The following is a 19,135-nucleotide window of genomic DNA, read 5'->3' on the forward strand; positions in this document are numbered from 1 at the left end:
CGCCGCGGGAAGGGATGCGGGGCCTTTCGGGCTGGGTTTGCGCAGGGGCGAGATTACCCCGGGAGGCTGTGGAAAGGCCGCTTCTCTCCCCCTCCTCCTCCTGCTGCTCCCGCGGGGGTCTGGCCCCCTCCTGCGGGCGGCCGCGGCCCCGGTAGGCCCCGGCAAGCCCCGGCAGCCCCGGGGTCTCTCCGCCGGGACCGGCTCCTCCTCCGCAGGCCTCACCCCGCCGGCGGGTCGCGGCGGGAGCCTCGCTGCCCCTCGGAGGGGCCGCCCCCGGCCCGCCCCCGGCCGGCCCCACATAGCGGCGGTGCCGCCCCGCCCGCCCCGGCCGCGCTCCGCCATGGCCCCGCCGCTGCGGCTCTGCGCGCTGGCCCTGGCCCTGCTGCCCGCCGCCCTCACCGCGCAGGACGTGGCCGGAGGTAAGCGCTGACCGTGGCGCCCGAGGGGGCCCGGGCGCTCCTCGCACGGCACCCCGAAATCCCGGCCTGGATGCCGCTTTTGTGGGATGCGCGGTGCGGGAGGCAGGCGGGCACCCAGCGGGCGCGCTTGGGCCGCTCGGGGTGCGTGGGGGAGGCCCTGACCCTCGCTGGGAGTTCCGCAGGGTGGGATCCCGTGTGTCCTTTCGAGTTCGGGGAAGTGGAGCGGGTGCTGGAAGTGGGGCTTTGCTCGCCGCTTTTCCGGCTTCCAATGCGACGGAACTTCTATGGCCAGTGTGGCTGCCCCATCCCTGGAAGTGTTCGAGGCCGGGTTGGACGGGGCTCGGAGCAGCCTGGGATAGTGGAAGGTGTCCCTGCCCATGGTGGGGGAGTGGGACAAGATGGGCTTAAAGCCCTTCCTCCCCAAACCCTTCTATGATTCCATGGTTTGGTGATGATAACAGCTCGGGTGAGAGAGCTGCTTACCTCCCCTGAGCTGGGGGCAGTCAGTGGGCAGCCAGGCTCCTGCTGATGGCCCCTTGGAGGGAGCGGGGGCTGGCTGGGGCATCCTCCGACCAGGAAGAAGATGGGTGTTCCTGGATAGGGATGGGTGGGGAGCAGTGGGTGTCCAGCTGCTCCTCCTGAGCAGGTGGGGGATGGAGCAGAGCCCCCAGAGGTGCTGCACAAGCTGTAGCAAAGGGTGGAGATGACTGCCTTCAGAGTGTCCTGAGAAGTCTGCCGCCTCTCCCAAGCCAGGAGCTGTTCTCCATGTGATGATGCTTGCATGGTGGCTTTGGCAGGAAGGAAGTTGAGGACAAGCATGTTTTACTCTTCCTTCCACCCCGAGCCATTCTCTTCACTCCTCTGTCAAAAGCATTACCCGGGTGGCTTCTAGCACAGCAAGAGCTGCTGTCCTACCTCTGTCCCCGAGGAGTGCAGTGCTCCCTGTGCCCTCCCATGTGAGCTGTCTGCTCACCTGAGATGGGCCATTTGGGCAAACCAAATCCTGAAGGGCTGCCGTGTCCTCGAAGCAGCCCGTTCCCACACAGCTGTGAGTGGGTGCCTTTGACTTGATGACTTGGAGGATGATCCCTAGCTAGGGATGCCGGGAGAGGGGATACCCCCGGGGAAAGCAAAGCCCAGTTAAAACCACAGGTTCTGCTTTTGTCCACCACTGGCCTCCTGTGGTGTGGGAGGGTGTTTTGGGACTCCTGGTAAAGAACAGTCCCAGGGCAGCACAGGCGCCCTTGTGCTTTTCTGGCCTCAGTTGAAGAAATGGGGAAGATGCAGCTTCAGAGTGTTTAAAATCTGCAATCTCAGCCTCTCCGGGTGTGTAAACACCCTTATCTGAGCTATGTTAATCAATTGCCCAGTTGTTTGGAGGGCTGCACAGAGCATGTGACTGCTGACAGTGGGTCATAGCTGAGGGTTCCTGCCAGCTGGAGGGAGAAAATGCAGCTTTGCTGATTGTGAGAGTGGAAAACAAGCACCTCTGGGATTGATTTTTTCCTGATTACGACACTGCAAAGCAGTGATCCTTCATCCAGCAGTGAGTGGTCAGGCAAATTGATTTGAGTTTTCCTGTTAAACCACTGTTCAAACAGGCTGCTGCTTAGACTCTTAAGCAGGAGTCAGTTTTAAATGGCTCATTCTTGAGGGCTTGGCAAACCACCCTTCCTGAAAATTTGAGGAAGCACACCAGTGAATTGCAGGTGAATATCCTGCAGCAAGACATTTTCCAAGAGCACTGCTGGGAGCTGTAGCTAAGCTCAGAATGGGGGCTGGACTGGGCCAGCTCATCCTGTGTTCAGGTTCAGACCTTCTCCATTCCCCTGCCCAGCTGGATGCATCCCATGGGGATGCCATCATCTGTGGTGGCACGTGGCATCTACAGAACTGGGGGTGGAAACAGGTTCTGAATGTGAGCACAGATTTTGGCTGCGGTGCTGCTCCCGTTGCCTGGACTGTGTCTTGCTGAAGGAAGATTTGGATGAACTGGCTGGGGTAGGGTATGGCCCTTGTGTGCAGCGGGAGGCCTCCTGCAGGATCTGTAGCTCTGTGTGTCCCTGTGTGCTCCTCTGCTTCTCCTGGTAGCAACTCCTGTGTCTGGGGCTTGTTTGCTTGAGCTGCTCCATCATTTGGTGCTGCAGGACTGTACCACCTACCCAGTGCTTGCCCTCATCCTCACAGGGTCCCTTTAGACCGACTCTAGCTGTGTCCCCTGGCTGTCCTACTGCCCTAGCCAATGTTTAGGCTTTTAGGGAAATAAAACCCAGGAGAGGAACTCACAGCTTAGGGCTTTGTCAGCAGAGCAAGGCAGATGAACTTCTATTTGCATTTGGGGCTCCCACTATGACACAGAGCCCGTGCTGAAGCTGGTGACTCCTGCAGCTACAGCATGCATTGCCGCTGGTCCAGTGGTGGGTAGGAGCAGGCTTGGAGGAGCCCAGAGTTTTAAACCTCTGAAGCTCTTCAAAGTCTTGAGGTAACTTTTTTTCCTTTCTGCAGATTGTCGCCAGTATACAAACAGGAGCTGTGAAGAGTGCCTGAAAAATGTCACCGTGAGTAGCAGCAATGAGAGTCCCAACCTCTCACCATGCCTGAAAACGTGTCCTTCCTGGAAGGGGGGGCTGGTCCCCTGCCCTTGTCCCAGACATGCTGCAAATTCCACCCACCTATGAGGGTGAGAGGGCAGTCCCTCTCTGGTGCTCTGGGAGGAGGTTGCTGGACACTGGGTGGGTTTTGTTGCGTGCTTGTTGATCAGAGTAAAGGAATTGCTGACCTGCTTCCTCATGGATGGGCGACGTGCTTGGAGAAGGGACTGAGTGGGCTGGACTGGCTGGTCAAGTTCCCCATCAGCAGTCTGTGCCACGGCACTGGGTGGATGCAGGATGTGTCCTGGTGTCCTGCCAGTCTCCGCTGCCTTATCGCAGATATCAGCAAACTTGAACTTGAGTCAGATCTTGCAGCTGATGTAGCCAGAACCAGTTTGACCAAACCCTACTGAATGCTGGGGCTGGGGGTTGGAGCCACCAGGAGAGGAGTGTGCAAAGCTCTGCGGAGATTCAGAGAGACGCACGCCTCTCCTGCTCATCAGCTTTGTGTGTGTAGAGTGCTTTGTCTCAAAGGCTTTCTTCTTATCCCAAAAATAGACATAAAGGATTTGTGTCATTAATTGTGCAAGCCATGGTGGGATTCTTAAGGCTGTCCTGGGCAGGGCCAGTAGTTGGCTCAATGGTCCTTGGGAGTCTCTTCCAACTCAGGATAGTCTATGATTCTAAGCCAGGAGAAGGATTCTACTTGCTCTAGAGCTCTGCACTCCCCTCGCCTGCCTCTCCTGGTGCGATCTGTGCCGACACAGCTCTTACTCCCGAGCACCCCGTTGCTGCTGGTGGTATCTGGTTCTGGTGAGGCGGCAGCAGCGGCCCTGCGCTGCGGCTGCCGAAGCAAAGCGCGGGTCACTGGCAGCGCACCAGTAACGCCGTGCTGCCTGGCTCCTGTGTTCCAGTGCCTGTGGTGTGCCAGCAGCAGGAAGTGCGTGGAATACCCCGTGCGGAGAATCCTCCCCCCGGCCGACCTGTGTGAGCTCCGCTCCGCGCGCTGGGGCGTCTGCTGGGGTAAGTGCCAGCCTGGGGTGATGGCTGCGTGAGTGCTCGCCGCTGCTGGGAGGCTCCCCTGCCTCCCTGTCTCTCTGCCAGTGTAGCAACGACAGGCTCAAGTCAGTCAAGGTTCTTCAGACTTCCCGGAGTGTGGGCGGGCAAGCGGAGTATGAGCAGTTCCCTGCCTTCTGGCAAGTAGGACCCGTGAGGATTTAGCTGCTCCAAAATACATCCCTTATGCTTTGGTGTGATGGAGGCTCCAGACGTGGCTAGCGCCTGGGAGCAGGAGGGGAAGGTTCTCTGTGGGCCTGTGCAGCCCTTTGTGGTGGATGAATCCCAGCAGAGCTCTCCTCTGCAGCTGGCACGTCACTCCGTGCACCACTTCTGGCTCTTCACGTGGCTGCTGTCCCAGGTGGGCTCCTGGAACCAGAGGTGTGGTGACTTCTCTGTCACCTGTGTGTGCTTCTAGGGCTGAGTGTACCATAGTCCTGCTCAGCTCTTAACCACCTGAGAAAAAAAAAGCCTCTTCTAAAACTACCCCTGCACATGCAGGTCTCCTCTGGGAGCTTTTTCTGGTGGACAACTGGCTCTTGGCTGCCTCTCCTCCCTGCTGCTCTGTTTCCTGAAGGATTTCTGGAGAGATTGGTGCCTTGTTTAGACCAAGCTTAGTGCATGTTCATGCTCAGACAGGAGCCAGCTTTTGGGGGCTGGAGCAGGAAGGAAGCAAGCTGGGGCTTGGTTGCTCTCACCCACCTCCTTGATGAGGAGCCTGGAGCTGAACTGTCATTGCCTGTCAGCTGTTGTGCTCGAGGCTGGGCTCTCATCTGCCCACAAGAGTTCAAACTGCTCTTATGCTTGTGGAGGAAGAATCTCCTCTTTGTGAGCCCTGTGGTATGCTTTTCTGAAAGTTCTGTAAGACCTTGAAATACTAGTTTTAATGTGAGCAGCGTCACAAAAGGTTTCATTATAGAAGAACACATTCCTTAGCCTGCAAAACTTGCTGTAGAGGAGATTAGTCCTGTGGGAGATTAGCTCTTACGTGAGCCTGCATTTTTGGTGTGTGTGACTTAGGCTCTGTCATCAGCTGGAGGAGTGCCTGGTGCTCTGCCACAGACCTCTCTGTGTGGAAAGGGGAGGAGCTGAACCCCAGGCTCATCCTGAAACCCCAAAAGAGTTTCAGAAGCACTGACGCTGCTGCAGGCTTTGAAAATAATTTCAGTGGTGGAGTCAGCTCAGCCTGGAGTACCTAAAAGAGGATCTATTTAGAACAGATAAAAGGAAGATGTTTCTTACAATGAGGATGATGAGGCACTGGCACAGGTTGCCCAGAGAGATGGTGAATGCCTCATCCCTGGAAACATTCAAGGTCAGGCTGGGTAGGACTGTGGGAAGCCTGGCCTAGTGAAAGATGTCCCTGCCTGTGGTAGGGTGTTGGACTAAATGACCTTCAAAAGTGCTCTGAGCAGGTTCAGGTGCACTGAGATCTCTGTAACCTGGCTGTTGTGTGCAAAGTGACTCCTAAACAAATATTTCCACAGGCTGCAAGTCTCTGAACAGCCTGAATCATACTTGGAAGAAACTCCTCTTTGTTGTCGCCTGAAATCCTTGGCATCTAGATGTGTCAGTTTTGGCTGGTGTCTCTACTGCCGTTACTGCAGGAGCTGAGTAGGATGGGCAGGGACCAGGGCTCACAGCTGCTGCTTCACCGTGTTTCAGCAGGTTTTGTTCTGTGTGTGGGTGAGCAGACCCCCCCTGCCCATGGCAGTCAGGTGCAGGAAGCAGGACTTGGCCTTCAGCTGCCTGAGCAGAACTGCTGGTCCCAAGCTGATAAATCCCAACAGATCCTGTTTCAGTTTTTCCTCTTGCCCAAGGACTTCAGACACCTCTAAGTGCTCATCTCATCAGAGATGACTTCTGAGGCTGCCTCCCATGGACAGCAATTTCTCCCTGTCAGAGGTCATTCCTTAGCCCTGGAGCCTTCAGTGTTGGGTTTTTTCCCTTGATGGTTACTTTTTACCTGGATTAGTGATTAAGATAGCGTTGCTCCTGTTTCTGCCAGAGGAGTTTGACCTGAGTGTGTTTGTCCTTGCCTTTCTTCATAGCCAGTAACTGAGCACTCCTGTTAGCAGGTACATGTGCTCAGCTGGTGTTTATTTGTGGGTACCAGCGCTTGGTGTATCTACAGCTAACAATGTCCATTTGCTTTCCTGGGTGGTTACACATCTCCAGCCCAGTGACTGAAGCTGCTGGTGACAGTATGTTCATAAAGAGGACAAGACAAAATGGCCTCAAGTTGCATCAGGGGAAGTTTAGGCTGGATATTAGGAAAAAATTCTTCACGCAGAAGGTGGTCAGACAGTGGACCAGGCTGCCCAGGGCAGTGGTAGAGTCACCATCCCTGGAAGTAAATGTTCAAACAACATGGAGCTGTTTCTCTTGGGGAAATGGCTTACTGGAAGATCTGGCAGTGCTGGGGGAACAGTTGGACTTGATGATCTCACAGTGCTTTTCCAACATTAATGATTCTGTGATCCTGTGATCCTATATTGTAGCTCCAGGCAGCTGTGTCTGTGTGTGCTAAACACGTTTTGTTAAACCCTGCAGTGAACTTTGAAGCTCTGATCATTGCAATGTCCGTGGTGGGAGGAACACTTCTGATCATGTTGGGGGTCTGCTGCTGCTGCTGCTGTTGTAAGAAAAAGAGCAAAAAGCAAGTATCGGGGGGTTCCCTGGTTGTGTGGAGCAGCTCAGATGCAGCCATGTGCTGCTGCAGAACTGAGTGCTGAGTGCACTAAGGGGCTTTTCTGTCTACCAGGCCAGACAAGGATGACGAGAGAGCAGCCAGGGAGCGGGAGAAGAGGCGGGTGCGGCAGGAGGAGAGGTGAGTTTGTACCACAGGCCCTGAGGCTGCAGAATGATTTGGCTCATATCTGTGCCTTCAAACGTGATGCCAGGAGGCACGTGGGGCTCAACACATGCAGTCAGTGGCTGCTTCAGCCCCAGCTCACACAAAAGCCTCATGAGGAATGTCGTGCTGGGGTGACTCGTGGATGTAGCATCACAAGTGTTGTGTATGCAACTCCCCGAGGGTTGCTGACTTGTGTGGGCTCTGGTGGTGCCCAGAGCCTCCAGGAGGTGGGAGGCTGAGCAAACCTGCCAATCTGGAGCTGCCTTGGTTAGGAATAAGCAAGGAGCTCTGGCTCTTGTTCCATTTTGTATCACCAGTCACTGACTCATGGCTTTCCTGTTTGCTTCTCGCAGGAGAGCAGAGATGAAATCACGGCACGATGAAATCCGAAGAAAATACGGTACAGTGCTGACATGAGTGATTCAAACTAAGCTTTAGATAAAGGAGCCTCAGTAACTGTGCTCCTTGCCATGGTTACAGCTGTAGATGAGAGCTGGCCAGCAGAGAAAACAAGATCCCTGCTTCTCTTGGCTCAGAGCAAGTGCAGAGATGCTGGGGTCATGGTGTGTGAGCCCACACAAGGGCTGATTTTCCTGGGCAGGGAAGAGGAAGGGTATAATGTTCCCCAGAATGTGTCCTCCACGTTTACCATGTGGGGGAAGCTGATGGAGCTTGACTGGAGGGGAGAAGCAGAAGCTGGCAGACACAGCACCATCATAATGCTGTTACCCTTCAGGCACACCCCTCCAGTAGCTCTGTGGTGAGCAAGCGGCTGGGGAGCCAGCAGCCTGGGGTGTGGGGCCAGGTGGGAGTCAGGTGTGTCCTGCCCACAGCTGCAGGAGCACAGAGCAGGCACCAATCCCACCCCAATCCCACCGTGCCATCAGCAGTTCCCCAGGAGGTGTCTCAGTCCCCTGGGGATGGGAGTGCACAGCCTCCCTCCTGGGGCTGGACTGTCCCTCAGGTGAGACCCCTGGATCTGGACCAGGTCTGCACCTATCTCAGGGGAACATCAGCTTGGAAGAAAGCAGGGAACAGCCAGTTGCTGTGTGCAGGGGAGGGTCCCCCCAGCTTGCCTATTAGGGCTGCTGGGAGCTCTGCCAGTGTCTGGCTGTGGAGCAGTTGGGCTCATGCATGCTGTACTTGGTGGTCTCTGGCTTTGTGGGGGCTGTAGGGAAAGCTAGAGACCTTCCTCTGCTTGAAGCTGCTGCCTGCAGCAGGTCCAGGTTAGGCAGGAGATCCCAGGCCCTCTGGATGGGCTGGCTCCTTTGGGGAAGAAAGAGGAGGCAAAGCTGTGCCTGAAGGAGCTCTTGGTGGGGGAAGCACCTTCCTGTGCAAGACCTGTGCTCTGGGACTGCCTTGCCATGTCAGGGCTGTCTTGCTGCAGCCTGACCCCAGAGTTTGCAATCTCATCCTTTGTGGCTGTTCTTTAAAAGTGTTGAGCTGGGAAAGCAGCAAACAGGATGGCACATGGCTCCTTGCTAGCCCAGAAGTCAGCCCCATACCCTGCCTTGCTGTTTCCCAGTCTCGATGCAGGAGCAGGGAAGCAAGTCTTAGGCAGTGTTAATTTAATTTGGGTCTGGGCTCTCTGCTTCTAAGTCCAGTCTGACAGAAGGGGTGTGTAGAGGGAGCACTTTGCAAGATTAGCCAGGCTGCTGTGCCTGGGCTGTACATGGACTGCCTGGGAGAGGAGTTTGCCATCAGGTCAAGCTTCTCAATGGATGTCTCCTCTTGTGCCAAAGGGGGGAGTGGAACAGTGAGGCCTGTGGGCACTGCTCAAGTAAGAGCAGGTGTTTCGGGAGAACTGCAGCTGGGAGGCTTGAGGATGCTCAAATGACAAAGAGTTGTTTCCCAGGACTGGTTTTCTTACTGGCTGTGACCAGTGTGGGAGCTGCCGTCTTAACAAATCTCTCCTCTCTTCTAGGCCTGTTCAAGGAGGAGAACCCTTATGCAAAATTTGAGAATTAGCATCTCCAGACCCACCCACCCACCCTGGTGAACAGTGCCTTCTGCAGAGCCAAAAGTGTCCAGGCGACCCCCCACCACCATGGTGCCTCTTCAACTGCCACAGAGGATGACTCAAATGCTTGGTGACACCATTGTCCCCACTCCAGGTGCTTGGTTTGGCCAGAGCTTTGCTCTTGTCCTGCTGGTGCAAGAAACCGTGGTGGCAATACTGGAGGATGGTGCATTTCTTCTCACTCACCCCGGGGGTGGTTGTGGTGTCCAAAGCAATGCACATAACAGTCCTTGTCCCAGCCAAGGGCAAAAGCAATGTCACATCTCCCTCACTCCTGCCTCACCAAGAACACTTCATGCACACAGAGGTGGGCTCTTCTGCTCTGGTCCCCCTCCCTTTTTTTTTTTTTTTACTTTTAGTATATGCAAAAGCCAGCAAGAGTTTCCTGACATATGGGTCAGCAGGAGGCTTTGGCTGTCATTCCAAGTGCCTGCACTCATCCCAGCACATTAGCAGTCCTCTCAAAGAGCACAAGTTTCTGGTGATCTGGTGCTTCCAGGAGGAAGGTCTTTTGTGCACCTTCTCACTTGCAACTAATCTGGGGAAATGCCCCAACTCTCCTACCTCTCCGTGCCTTTCTAGGAAGGTGGTCTTCGGCTCAATGGCCACATCTGTTAGCAATACTGTAAGTTTCAAGTGCATTTATAATATGCTGACTGTGTATTAAACTGATTCAATTACTGTTCTGGTCTGCAGGAGTTTAATTCTGCTTTCATGGCACAGGCTGGCAGTAGTGGCTGATGGAGTTGTCACTGTTACATGGCTCTGACTCACTGGGGATAGCTGGGGAGACAGAAGCAAGGCTGCCTTGGGCTCTTGCTGGGCTTGAAAGGAGTCATCTGTTCCCAGAGGTGTTCAGGTGTTGGGAAGAGCTTGGGATGGAAGTAAGGCTGCTCTCTAAGGAAGGAGCTGGGTGTTCTGGCAGGAGTTTGGCCTTTTGTCCCCTGGCATCTCTAGGAGGGAGCCCCTGTGTGTGTTTGGGGTGGTCTGGGGGCTCAGATGGGCGCTGGGGCGGGAAGGAGGATGGAGCTGCCTGCTCCGGTGCCTGCCCAGGACTGGCCTCGCAGCACCCACAGCCCCTTCTTGGGTTTTCCTCCTGAGATTCAAGTGGTTTTAGAATCCTTTGCCTTCTGAAAAGCCCTGAGCCAGATGCAAGAAAGAGACAGAGTCTTCAGGTTCTGATTTCTCAAGGTTGCGCGCTTTGTTTATTGTTTCTTATCTTACAGTTCTTTCTGTGCCCAGCTAAGAACTGTGCAGCTGCTCGGGCATCTGACGACTCCCCCCACACTGCAAGGTTGCTGCCTCTTATACTAACTGAGAGCGGAGCCTGGCAGCTAAAAAGATTTCATGAGGATTAACTGGTCCTTTGCAAGTCTGCCACGATGGAAAGCTGTCCTGACTGGGATGGGGAAGCAGGTGGTGATGGGGACACCACAGCTGAGGAGTGGGACAGTGCCCCACCACCTGCAGTGGGTAACTAGGAGGATGCACAAGGGTACTTGCAAAGAAGGGGTTAATGAGGTGTAACACGGAGCTTGGCTTTGAGCCAAGTTCAACAGCCCTGCACTTAAAGGTCACAAAAAGCTGGCACTAGGCCAGTTCCAACCCTGTGATTGGAAAGGTGGGACAAACAGCCAACACTGAGAGGTGAAATCCCAGGGATGGACCGAGCTGTGACCACAGCTTCCCAGCTGCAGGTGGATAACCGTGCTGGGCTGGCCTGCTGTCATCACAGCCTCTTCCATTCCATTCACAGCAGGGCTATGGTGGCAGCAGCAGCAGGGCCCTGGAGGTGCCCGGTGCCAGAGAGTCTCTGCCAAACAGCCTCTCTTTGCAGAGGGCACAAAATGATTCCAAGAGGTGGCTTCAGTGTGTAGTGCTGCAGGGGTATTTTAAGGAGAAGTGGTGGAAGAGGCAAACAATTCAACAGATCCTATGTTGTATTCCAGAGCTGCTGTATTTGAAGGGGAGAATGCTCACTGGGGCTGATAAATGATCATCCAGACATTTCTCATGAGCTTGGAGAAGGCAGGAGGCTTGAGGGAGGCAGAACTGTGCAAATAAGCTCTGCCCTGTGAGGAAGGGATTTTAGCTGTTGATACTGATTTTTAAGTAAAGGGTGTTGATCAACAGCATGAAACTGGGATAGAGGCTGATCATCAGCAGTGTAGCCCAGGCATCAGTACTGGGACCAGTCCTTTTCCTTCTTGATAGTGACCTGAATAATGGGGCCCAGGGCACCCTCAGCAAGTTTGCTGGATTTCCTACAGTGGGAGGAGCTGCTGAGATGCCAGAAGGTGACTCTGAACCCACAAGGACCTCAGCAAGCTAGAGAAATGGACCAACAGAACCTCCTGAAGTTACACCAAGGGTTATGCAGGGTCCTGTCCCTGGGGAGGTGCAGTCCCAGGCACCAGGACACGCCTTGGAAAGCAGCTCTGCAGAGCAGGTCCTGGCAAGTCCGACTGGCACGACTCCACCCCAAGCAGGGACCGCCTGGAAGGGAGCTGGGCAAACACTGAGGTGTGCAGCCCACTGCCAGGTGGGCTTTGTGCCACAGGGTCTGTCTCTATGGATGGGGGAGCTCCTGGGAGTGCCCTCGGAGGCCTGTGATATCACCACTCATGACCATTATGACACCACTTGTGTAACTATAAACGCCAGCATTAGGTAGTGCCACAGCACCCAGGCTGTGATCCACTAGCAGCCGAGGAGCTTCCGAGTGCTGCCAGCGTCTGAGGAGCCTCCGAGTCCTGCCAGGGAGTGAGGAACCTCTGAGTGACTCCAGGGAGTGAGGAACCTCCGAGTCCTGCCAGTGAGTGAGGAACCTCCGAGTCCTGCCAGTGAGTGAGGAACCTCCGAGTCCTGCCAGTGAGTGAGGAACCTCTGAGTGACTCCAGGGAGTGAGGAACCTTGAGTCCTGCCAGTGACTGAGGAACCTCTGAGTGACTCCAGGGAGTGAGGAACCTTGAGTCCTGCCAGTGAGTGAAGAGGAACCTCAGAGTCCTTCCAGTGACTGAGGAGCCTCTGAGTGCCACGAGTGGAAGCCCAGCCTTCAAGTCCTGCCAGCAGCTGAGAGAAGTCCGGGAGCACCGATGGCAGAGGCCAGGCAAGAGCCATCAGCGCCACGACGCGTGAGGTTCTGCCGCATCTGCGTGGATTTCCTCCAAAGCCCCGCTGCCGTGGAGCCCTGCGGGCACGTGTTCTGCCACGCCTGCATCCAGCCCCACACCGCCCCCGAGGCCGCTGCCACCTGCCCCACCTGCCAAGGGCCCATTGGGGCCATCCGCCCGCTGCGGTGGCAGGACAGCAGAGCCGGGCTGGCCCCGCGTCGCCGCCGTCACCTCCATCCCTTCGTGGTGCGCTGGCGGCAGGGGCAGCAGCAGGAGCAGCAGGAGGATGCAGCTCCTGGAGGCGGCCGGCGCCAAAGACTCACCGATGGGGATCGGGCACCGAGCCCCGTGCCCCGCCAGCGTCCCCGGAGAGAGTTGGATGACTTGCAGAGGAACGGGCTGGGGCAGCGGCCGCCACAGGGTAACGAAGCGGTGGCCGCAGGGGACAACCAGCACCGACCCCTCCTGATCTTATTTAACGGGCAGCCTCCACAGCCCTTCTGAACTGAAAACCAGGACGCTGAGAAGGGCCTCATCTGGTTTCTCCTGCCCGTTTGCACATTACTGCAAGACTGGGGAAGTGGGAGAGGGAAGGAAAACATATAGCTGTAGAAACTTGGGGAGAGGGTGGGGTATAGATACTGATATTAGGTGTAAAATAAACTTTTTCTTTATTCCATTTGAAGCATTAGAAAGCAGTCATTATTTATCAGCGCCGGGCACATGGAATATTATTTCCTTTAATCTGATGTGTGTGGTAAAACTTCACAACAGGGTATTTATTCCATCCTGACCATACATATTCATTACAATGAGCCTCCCTAGCTAATACACAAACACCACTTTCCTAGAACTAATTTGCATGAATTTGCCTTTGGAAGTCCTTTTTTGGGCCTGGAGGTCATCTGAAGGGGTGTCTGGTGGTCATATTCACTGATAGCTTCAATATTACAGGTGACCTTTCTTTGAGCTTTTTCTTTGGGCATGCACTACAGTTTTTTGTTACATAACTTGCAAAAAACCCCTCTGCAGTCCTCTTTATCTGTTTCTCCACTGGTTCCAGCTACGTTTATCCTCCTTTGTGCATTCCTTTACATCCTTTTATCTTTTCTGCTAGCTAGTACTAAAGCTCTATTCAGCAACTTCAGGGGAACTAAAAATTTCTATTCTATGTGTTATTTATCAAGTCCTCCCTTTTCTTGAGACTGGCTCTTCTAGACAAGTCTCAATACTTCATTTTTCAGCACAAAGTGCTACAACAGCGGTAACAGTTAATACAAACAAGTACTCACAAAGATTACAGTGACTGCCACAAATGCATAAAATGCACGGTGAAAAGTCCCTCTTTGAAGTGAGGTCAGGTGTTAACAAGGTCCCAATGCAAAGGCAGCTCTTGGAAACAGAGCTCCACTCCGGGTAGAAGAAAAGCAGCAGAAGGCAGAACCCCGCAGTGGTGACAAATTCCCCCCACAGTGACCACAGCCTCTCTCCCCTCCGAATGTCGAGAGTGAAAGAGAGAGGCTGGAGCCAACGCCGTTTTCCCAGTCCAAATCTCGACGTATCTCTGCCCTCCACAGGAAACCTCAGGTGAAGAGAGAGTAGCCAGCTGCCCCCCCACACCTGAGCTGACAACTTTCGTCTCTCTTCAGTATCCAGTCGTTATTGTCTCCTAGCAATACGTATTGGGGAAAATTCCTTCAAAGAAAAAAAACCCAAAACAACTCCTAAGACCCCAACAGGGGCCATTCCTGCTTGCTTCTGTGCCACTTTCCTCATCTCTGAGGGGGCACAGCTGGGAAAGGGAATGGAAAAGGGTAGTCCTTTAAGATTCTAAGTGTATTCTGAAGGGACCAGAATCTCTTTTCCTCACGGCCAGGGTGAAGACAGAGGCTGAGATGGAGTTGTGGGGTAGAACCTCCTCCGCTCTCCTGGCCCCGCAACACCTCTAGGCTGGAGGATGCAGCATCGGCTCAAGGGCACTCCCTGTGGGAGAAGTGGACTCGAAGAACTCGAAGAAGAGGTGGTATGGACCTCATATTTAGAGGGTTTCTTCTGAAGAAGCCCGGAGTCCTTTTTGTCCCTCCCTGCAGGGGCACCTCCATCAGCACCAACCTCCCGCCCTGCTCTCACCTGGGCCCGTGTAGTGAACGAGTAAAAAGCAAAGAATGTTTTTCTTCATTTCGTTCCTTCTTTATTTTGGAAAATAAACCCTTTTTGAAGTCATGAAGAGAGCTTGTAGTTGATACATCATGCCACCAAGCAGCAAAGCTTCGATACATGAGAAAAGCAAACTATAAACTTTTTGATACGTCAGGCGAACTTCAGCTGGATTCCAGCGACCAGCCAATGAACTTTAAGGGAGCAAACGTGAATCTGCGCACGGATGTGCTGTTGCATTGAGGTGGACATGACATTGCCACTCTCTAAACCCTCTGTAAGCAAGTTCCACAGAAGCTGCAGCTGCTAAATCCACAAAGTGTTGGAGTCTTTGCTGTCTGCTCGTGCCCTTGCAGGGTGCTGGTCCAGCTGCCTGCCTCTGCTCTCTCTTGGGCTCGCTGGGCAGCTGTCAGATGGACTTCAGCAGGGAAAGACCCATCGCACCCTATGAGCCAGCGCTGGGCCCACGGTGGTGGTAACCCCTTCCCTGTGCTTCAAGTAATTATTCTTGGCCTTTCCCCACTTTTCTATCTTTGTTCTTTTCTCTTTTATGGAAAAAAAAAAAAAAAAAAGAAGTTGAAATATCGTTTTGGATCCCGACATTTAACCTCCTTCGTGTTTTAATCTCGCTTTTGGGTTTGTTTGGAATCAAATTCTTTCCTCAATTGTGGATGGAGGCAAAGTTGCCTCTCCCCCCCTTGAGGGGATCCGAACACCCCAGCACCGGGCTGGGCTGGACTGGAGGCACTGGGCGGGCAGTGCTTTGATGGAAGGCTTCTCGTGCCATTTCTCCACACGCAGGAGCTGCCGTGCGACCGGGAAGGTGCGGTCCTGAGGCTGTCCCGGGGTGGCCAGGGGCTGTCCCGGGGTGTTCCGGGGATATCCAGGACAGGGATCCCGGGGTGCCCAGGGGCTGTCCCGGGGTGTCCCGGGGTGTCCCGGGGATATCCAGGACAGGGATCCCGGGGTGCCCAGGGGCCGTCCCGGGGTGTCTCGGGGTGTCCCGGGGTGTCCCGGTCCTTCCCCTCAGGCCGGTCCCCTCAGCGGAGCACAGCGCCCCCGTGCGGCTCAGTGGGCGCGCCTGCAAGCAGCCTCGCCACGCCCCGTGTTCGTTGGCCACGCCCCCAGCGAGAGACCCCCTGCTACCCCCCCTGCCCCGCCATGTCGGAGGAGAAGCCCAGGGTGAGGCGGGAGAGGAGCGGGAGGAGCCGGCGGGAGGGGAGGGACGGATAGAAGGAAGGAGCGGGGTCGCCGGGATGTCCCAGCCGAGGGGAGCAGGAGCGGGGACGGCCGAGGTCCCGCAGGAGACGTGGCGGGTGGTTCCCGACCCGAGCGGGCTCACCCGGCCGAGCTCTGAGCCCGCCGCATCCTGCACTTTTCCGTCCAGGAAGGCGTGAAAACGGAGAACGAGCGCATCGGCCTAAGAGTTGCAGGGTAGGAGGGCTCCGTGGTGCAGTTCAGAATAAAGCGGCACTCTCGGCTGAACAAGCTCGTGAAGGCGTACTGCTGCCGACAGGTAGGCGCGGGCACGGCCCGGGGGCTCCTGCGGCCCCGGCGGTTCTCGCCCCCCCAGAGGGCTCCGCCACCCCGGCCGCTCCCACTGTCCCCGGGAAGCATCCCCGTGCTGGTGGAACCCTCGCTGCTTCTCCGCCCGGATCGTGGAACACGCTTGTGGGCAGGGTGAGGGTGTCCATGTGTGCGGGAGAATGAGCGGCTGAGATGCCGGCGGCCCATCGGTGAATGGGAGCTGCCTCTTCCTCCTCAGGTGCTCCCTAATGTCCCGTGACAGAGTTACAAAAATTCCTCCAGTTCCGATCCTGACTCTGAGACGATTCACTAACCCTCAGTCCTGTCGTCTCCAAAACCTTCATCAACTTTGGGTGCATTTTCTGTTTGGAAAACGGTAGAAAATAAATTCTTCTATGCCACAGCTTCCTCATAGTTTCCTCCTGCCTTCCTGTGCCTCCTGCTGCCTATTGCACAGTTGTGACCGCTGTGTTCCCCAGGTGTTCACTGGCTGCTCTGTGTCACATGCTGTCCCTCAGTGCCATCCTGAACTGAACAGAAGGATGTATCCCCACAGCTCAGTCCCTGAGCCTGGAGCTCCCAGTGCCTCTGCTTTACACAGAGCAGAGGGTGGGCACGTGAATGGCTTTGGAAACTGAGTCGGATTTTGTTTGCCCTTGTCTGTTACTTGCAGGATCCTTTCTTCGCTTATTCTAACTTTACACTCTGCCCTGCTCTGTGCCTGCTCCACCCTGACACCTCTCTGGGTTTTTGGAGAGGTACAGGGGGTTTTAGCAATTCCCCTGTGTGACAGAAGTGTGAATCACATGGAGTTTGAGGGACTTCAGAGGGCAGAGCAGGGTCCTCAATCCCTGATACAGGGATTAAAGACTTCCTCATGTGATTAAACATTGTCAGAACAGGATTCAGTTTTGCAGTAACTCAGGTTTTAAGGGCAACATAAAGTGGCTGGCATTTGACCCTCCTTAGTGTAGACAGCAAGACGAATATGCTGAGTGTCCTGGGGGTTAAATCTTAATCAGAGAATCACAGACTGGTTTGGGGGTAGAAGGGAATTTAAAGCCCATCTCATTCCACTCCTTGCCAAGGGCAGGGACTCCTTCCACTATCCCAGGTTGCTCCAAGCCCTGTCCAAGCTGGCCTTGGACACTGCCAGGGATGGGGCAGCCACAGCTTCTCTGGGAACCTGTGCCAGGGCCTCACCTCCCTCACAGGGAAAATTTTCTTCCCAATACCTAATCTAAATCTATCTTCTGTCATCCTATCCTTGTGTTTTGTTAATTTTGTTAACATGTGTTCTGACAGTAAATCCATGAATACTTGGTTTGGATTCAGAAACACAAGTGTGGTTTCTCACATCTAACTTTGAACTTGCAGGGCTTGTCAATGAGGCACATTATATTCCTGTTTGATGGACAGCCAATTAAAGAAAAAGACACACCTGCAGAGGTATGAAAAACACTCTTACTGCAAATTGCTACACTGATATTCAGATGTCTGTGTGATGATCAAAGGGGCTTGAAATCAAAATGATCCTGAAATTGTTGCTGTGAGTTTAGCATGTTCCAACAAATTTGTTCAGGGTGACTGATGGAAAGTGTTTCATGTCTTAGTTAATTAAGATTCTTCCTGCAGTGCTCTATTGCTGATTAGAAGCAATTAGGTGCTTTTGTCACCACGTGTTTTTCAAGTTTTCTGTATTACATGTAATTTCCATATTTTTTAAATGTTAAAATAATTCATGTGTTATTCCCACAGCTGGAGATGGAACACAAAGACACAATGGAAGTGTACAAGCAGCAGACAGGTGGAGGGTGCTAAGACACAGCATCTTTTGGAGAACAGTTTGAGGATCCTCATCACATCTCGCTCTCTCTTCTGTCCTTGGATTTGCTGTTTTATTAGGAAACAAAACAACATGCCAATCACACAGGGTTCTTTGAAACTTCAGAGGATATTTACCAAAGTTGCTTGTTGTCTTTGACATTCTAGGTGTACAAGTCAAAATGGTATCTTCAGGGATTGAGCTGTGTCTGAATTTAACCATTTTAAGTTCAGACTAAGTTATGTGTGTTGTCTGTCTGTTGTTACTCTTTTTTGGTTTTTCTTTAAACTTGTGGCCTAAGCATTCATCCATGTGTTGGGACACTGAGTGTTCATTCCTGGCTCTGGTTGGTCTTGCCCCTCTGATTTAATTATATAAATAGTTCAATGTATTTTCATGCCAAGTGTGAGTGTAAAAGTTTCCTTTTAAGATGCACTCAAGAGAAGGAACAGAGATACAGGTTTTAAGTTTTAGCTCATGTTACAAATTCAGTCTCTTCGGCAGCATTGTGCTCTTGACTGGGGGTAGAACACAATGCAATGCTTAGGATAGGGTTTAAATTCTTCAGGTTTACATGTGTTTTTTCATATTAGGATAAAATTGGCCAAAATATACTTTCTAATGGAGAAATGGGATTTGGTTTTTTTCGTCCTGCACTATTGCAAAACTGGAGGCAGCAGGGCAGCTGGTCCAGAAACTTAATGCTTGTGATATAGTAGCTGTGTTTTATAAAAGTCACATCACTGAAATTCCAGCTGTTTGCCGAGGGCTGGGCAGCATCAGTCCCTTTGCCCTGCTCCTTTAACTTTGACTCTTTCTCTGTGGGCACTGGAAGTCTGTGGCCTCAAGTTTCTTTTTAATATTTCTTTTTGGTAGATAAACTCAGTAAATGCAGAAATGCCTTTTAATGTCACCCAACTGTGCACAAGAGCTAGTAAGTGAGGAGAGACATTTAGATGTCTTCAAAATAATAAAACTGCTCTCCCGCCTCTCCAGCCTTGGTTTAATTATTTGTGTGGTGGTTTGGGCTCCACGAAGCCTGTTCCAGAGGAATTTAAACTCAGGCTGTCCTGCTGCTCCATGCAATCACAATCGGCCTTTTCTCTCTCCATTTGTTCACATTAGCTATGCTCCTGCTTGCTGAACTGTCGCTGGGAAGGCCCCTGTTCCCTTTTCCGCGTGGGCGGTGAGCTGGGGTGGGATATCCCGCGGATCCCATGTGTGTTCCCGGATTTCCACGCTGGCGTGCCGCCCTTTGCTGTTGCCTACAGCGGATCCACTTCGGGACCGTGGGCCCCGGCCTCTCTCTCTGCGGCCCATCCCGGCAGCAAAGGCCGTGTGGCGGCTGCTCCAGGGAACCCGAAGGGTGTGCCCAGCTACAAGCCCGCACTACCCCCGCTCCTTGGGGCATTTTGCGTATTCTCCTGCGTCCTCCCGCCGCGTCCCCGCCGTTTCCCACAGGGAATTCCCGCCCCGCGTGGTGCCGGCGGGAGGACTGGCCGCTACCATAGAGGCGAGGCCGGCGGGATAGAGCGCCGCCCTCCGCCCCGCCCAGCCCGCGGCCGCTCTG

General features: G+C 53.9%; 1 protein-coding gene and 1 pseudogene across 1 annotated transcript; both read left to right on the forward strand.

The window, feature by feature from the left end:
• Positions 1–318: 318 nt before the first annotated feature.
• On the forward strand, positions 319–9,624 carry PTTG1IP (PTTG1 interacting protein). Its single transcript, XM_040074647.2, has 7 exons — positions 319–419; positions 2,925–2,977; positions 3,925–4,033; positions 6,620–6,725; positions 6,831–6,896; positions 7,277–7,323; positions 8,848–9,624. Exons 1-7 carry the CDS (start codon positions 341–343, stop codon positions 8,889–8,891), a joined length of 504 nt encoding a protein of 167 aa, XP_039930581.1. The 5' UTR covers positions 319–340; the 3' UTR covers positions 8,892–9,624.
• A 5,750-nt stretch (positions 9,625–15,374) lies between these two features.
• On the forward strand, positions 15,375–17,686 carry LOC120757130 (small ubiquitin-related modifier 3-like; annotated as a pseudogene).
• The last annotated feature ends 1,449 nt before the right edge of the window (positions 17,687–19,135 follow it).

Source organism: Hirundo rustica, chromosome 10 (assembly GCF_015227805.2).
Source record: "Hirundo rustica isolate bHirRus1 chromosome 10, bHirRus1.pri.v3, whole genome shotgun sequence".
Lineage (NCBI taxonomy): Eukaryota > Metazoa > Chordata > Aves > Passeriformes > Hirundinidae > Hirundo > Hirundo rustica.

Bases quoted from the DNA above. Each gene is read 5' to 3' on its own strand.
- PTTG1IP (XM_040074647.2), top strand. From the start codon at position 341: ATGGCCCCGCCGCTGCGGCTCTGCGCGCTGGCCCTGGCCCTGCTGCCC. The intron at 6,726-6,830 runs GCAAGTATCGGG...TCTGTCTACCAG, and splicing joins TGTAAGAAAAAGAGCAAAAA to GCCAGACAAGGATGACGAGA. The intron at 7,324-8,847 runs GTACAGTGCTGA...CCTCTCTTCTAG, and splicing joins TGAAATCCGAAGAAAATACG to GCCTGTTCAAGGAGGAGAAC.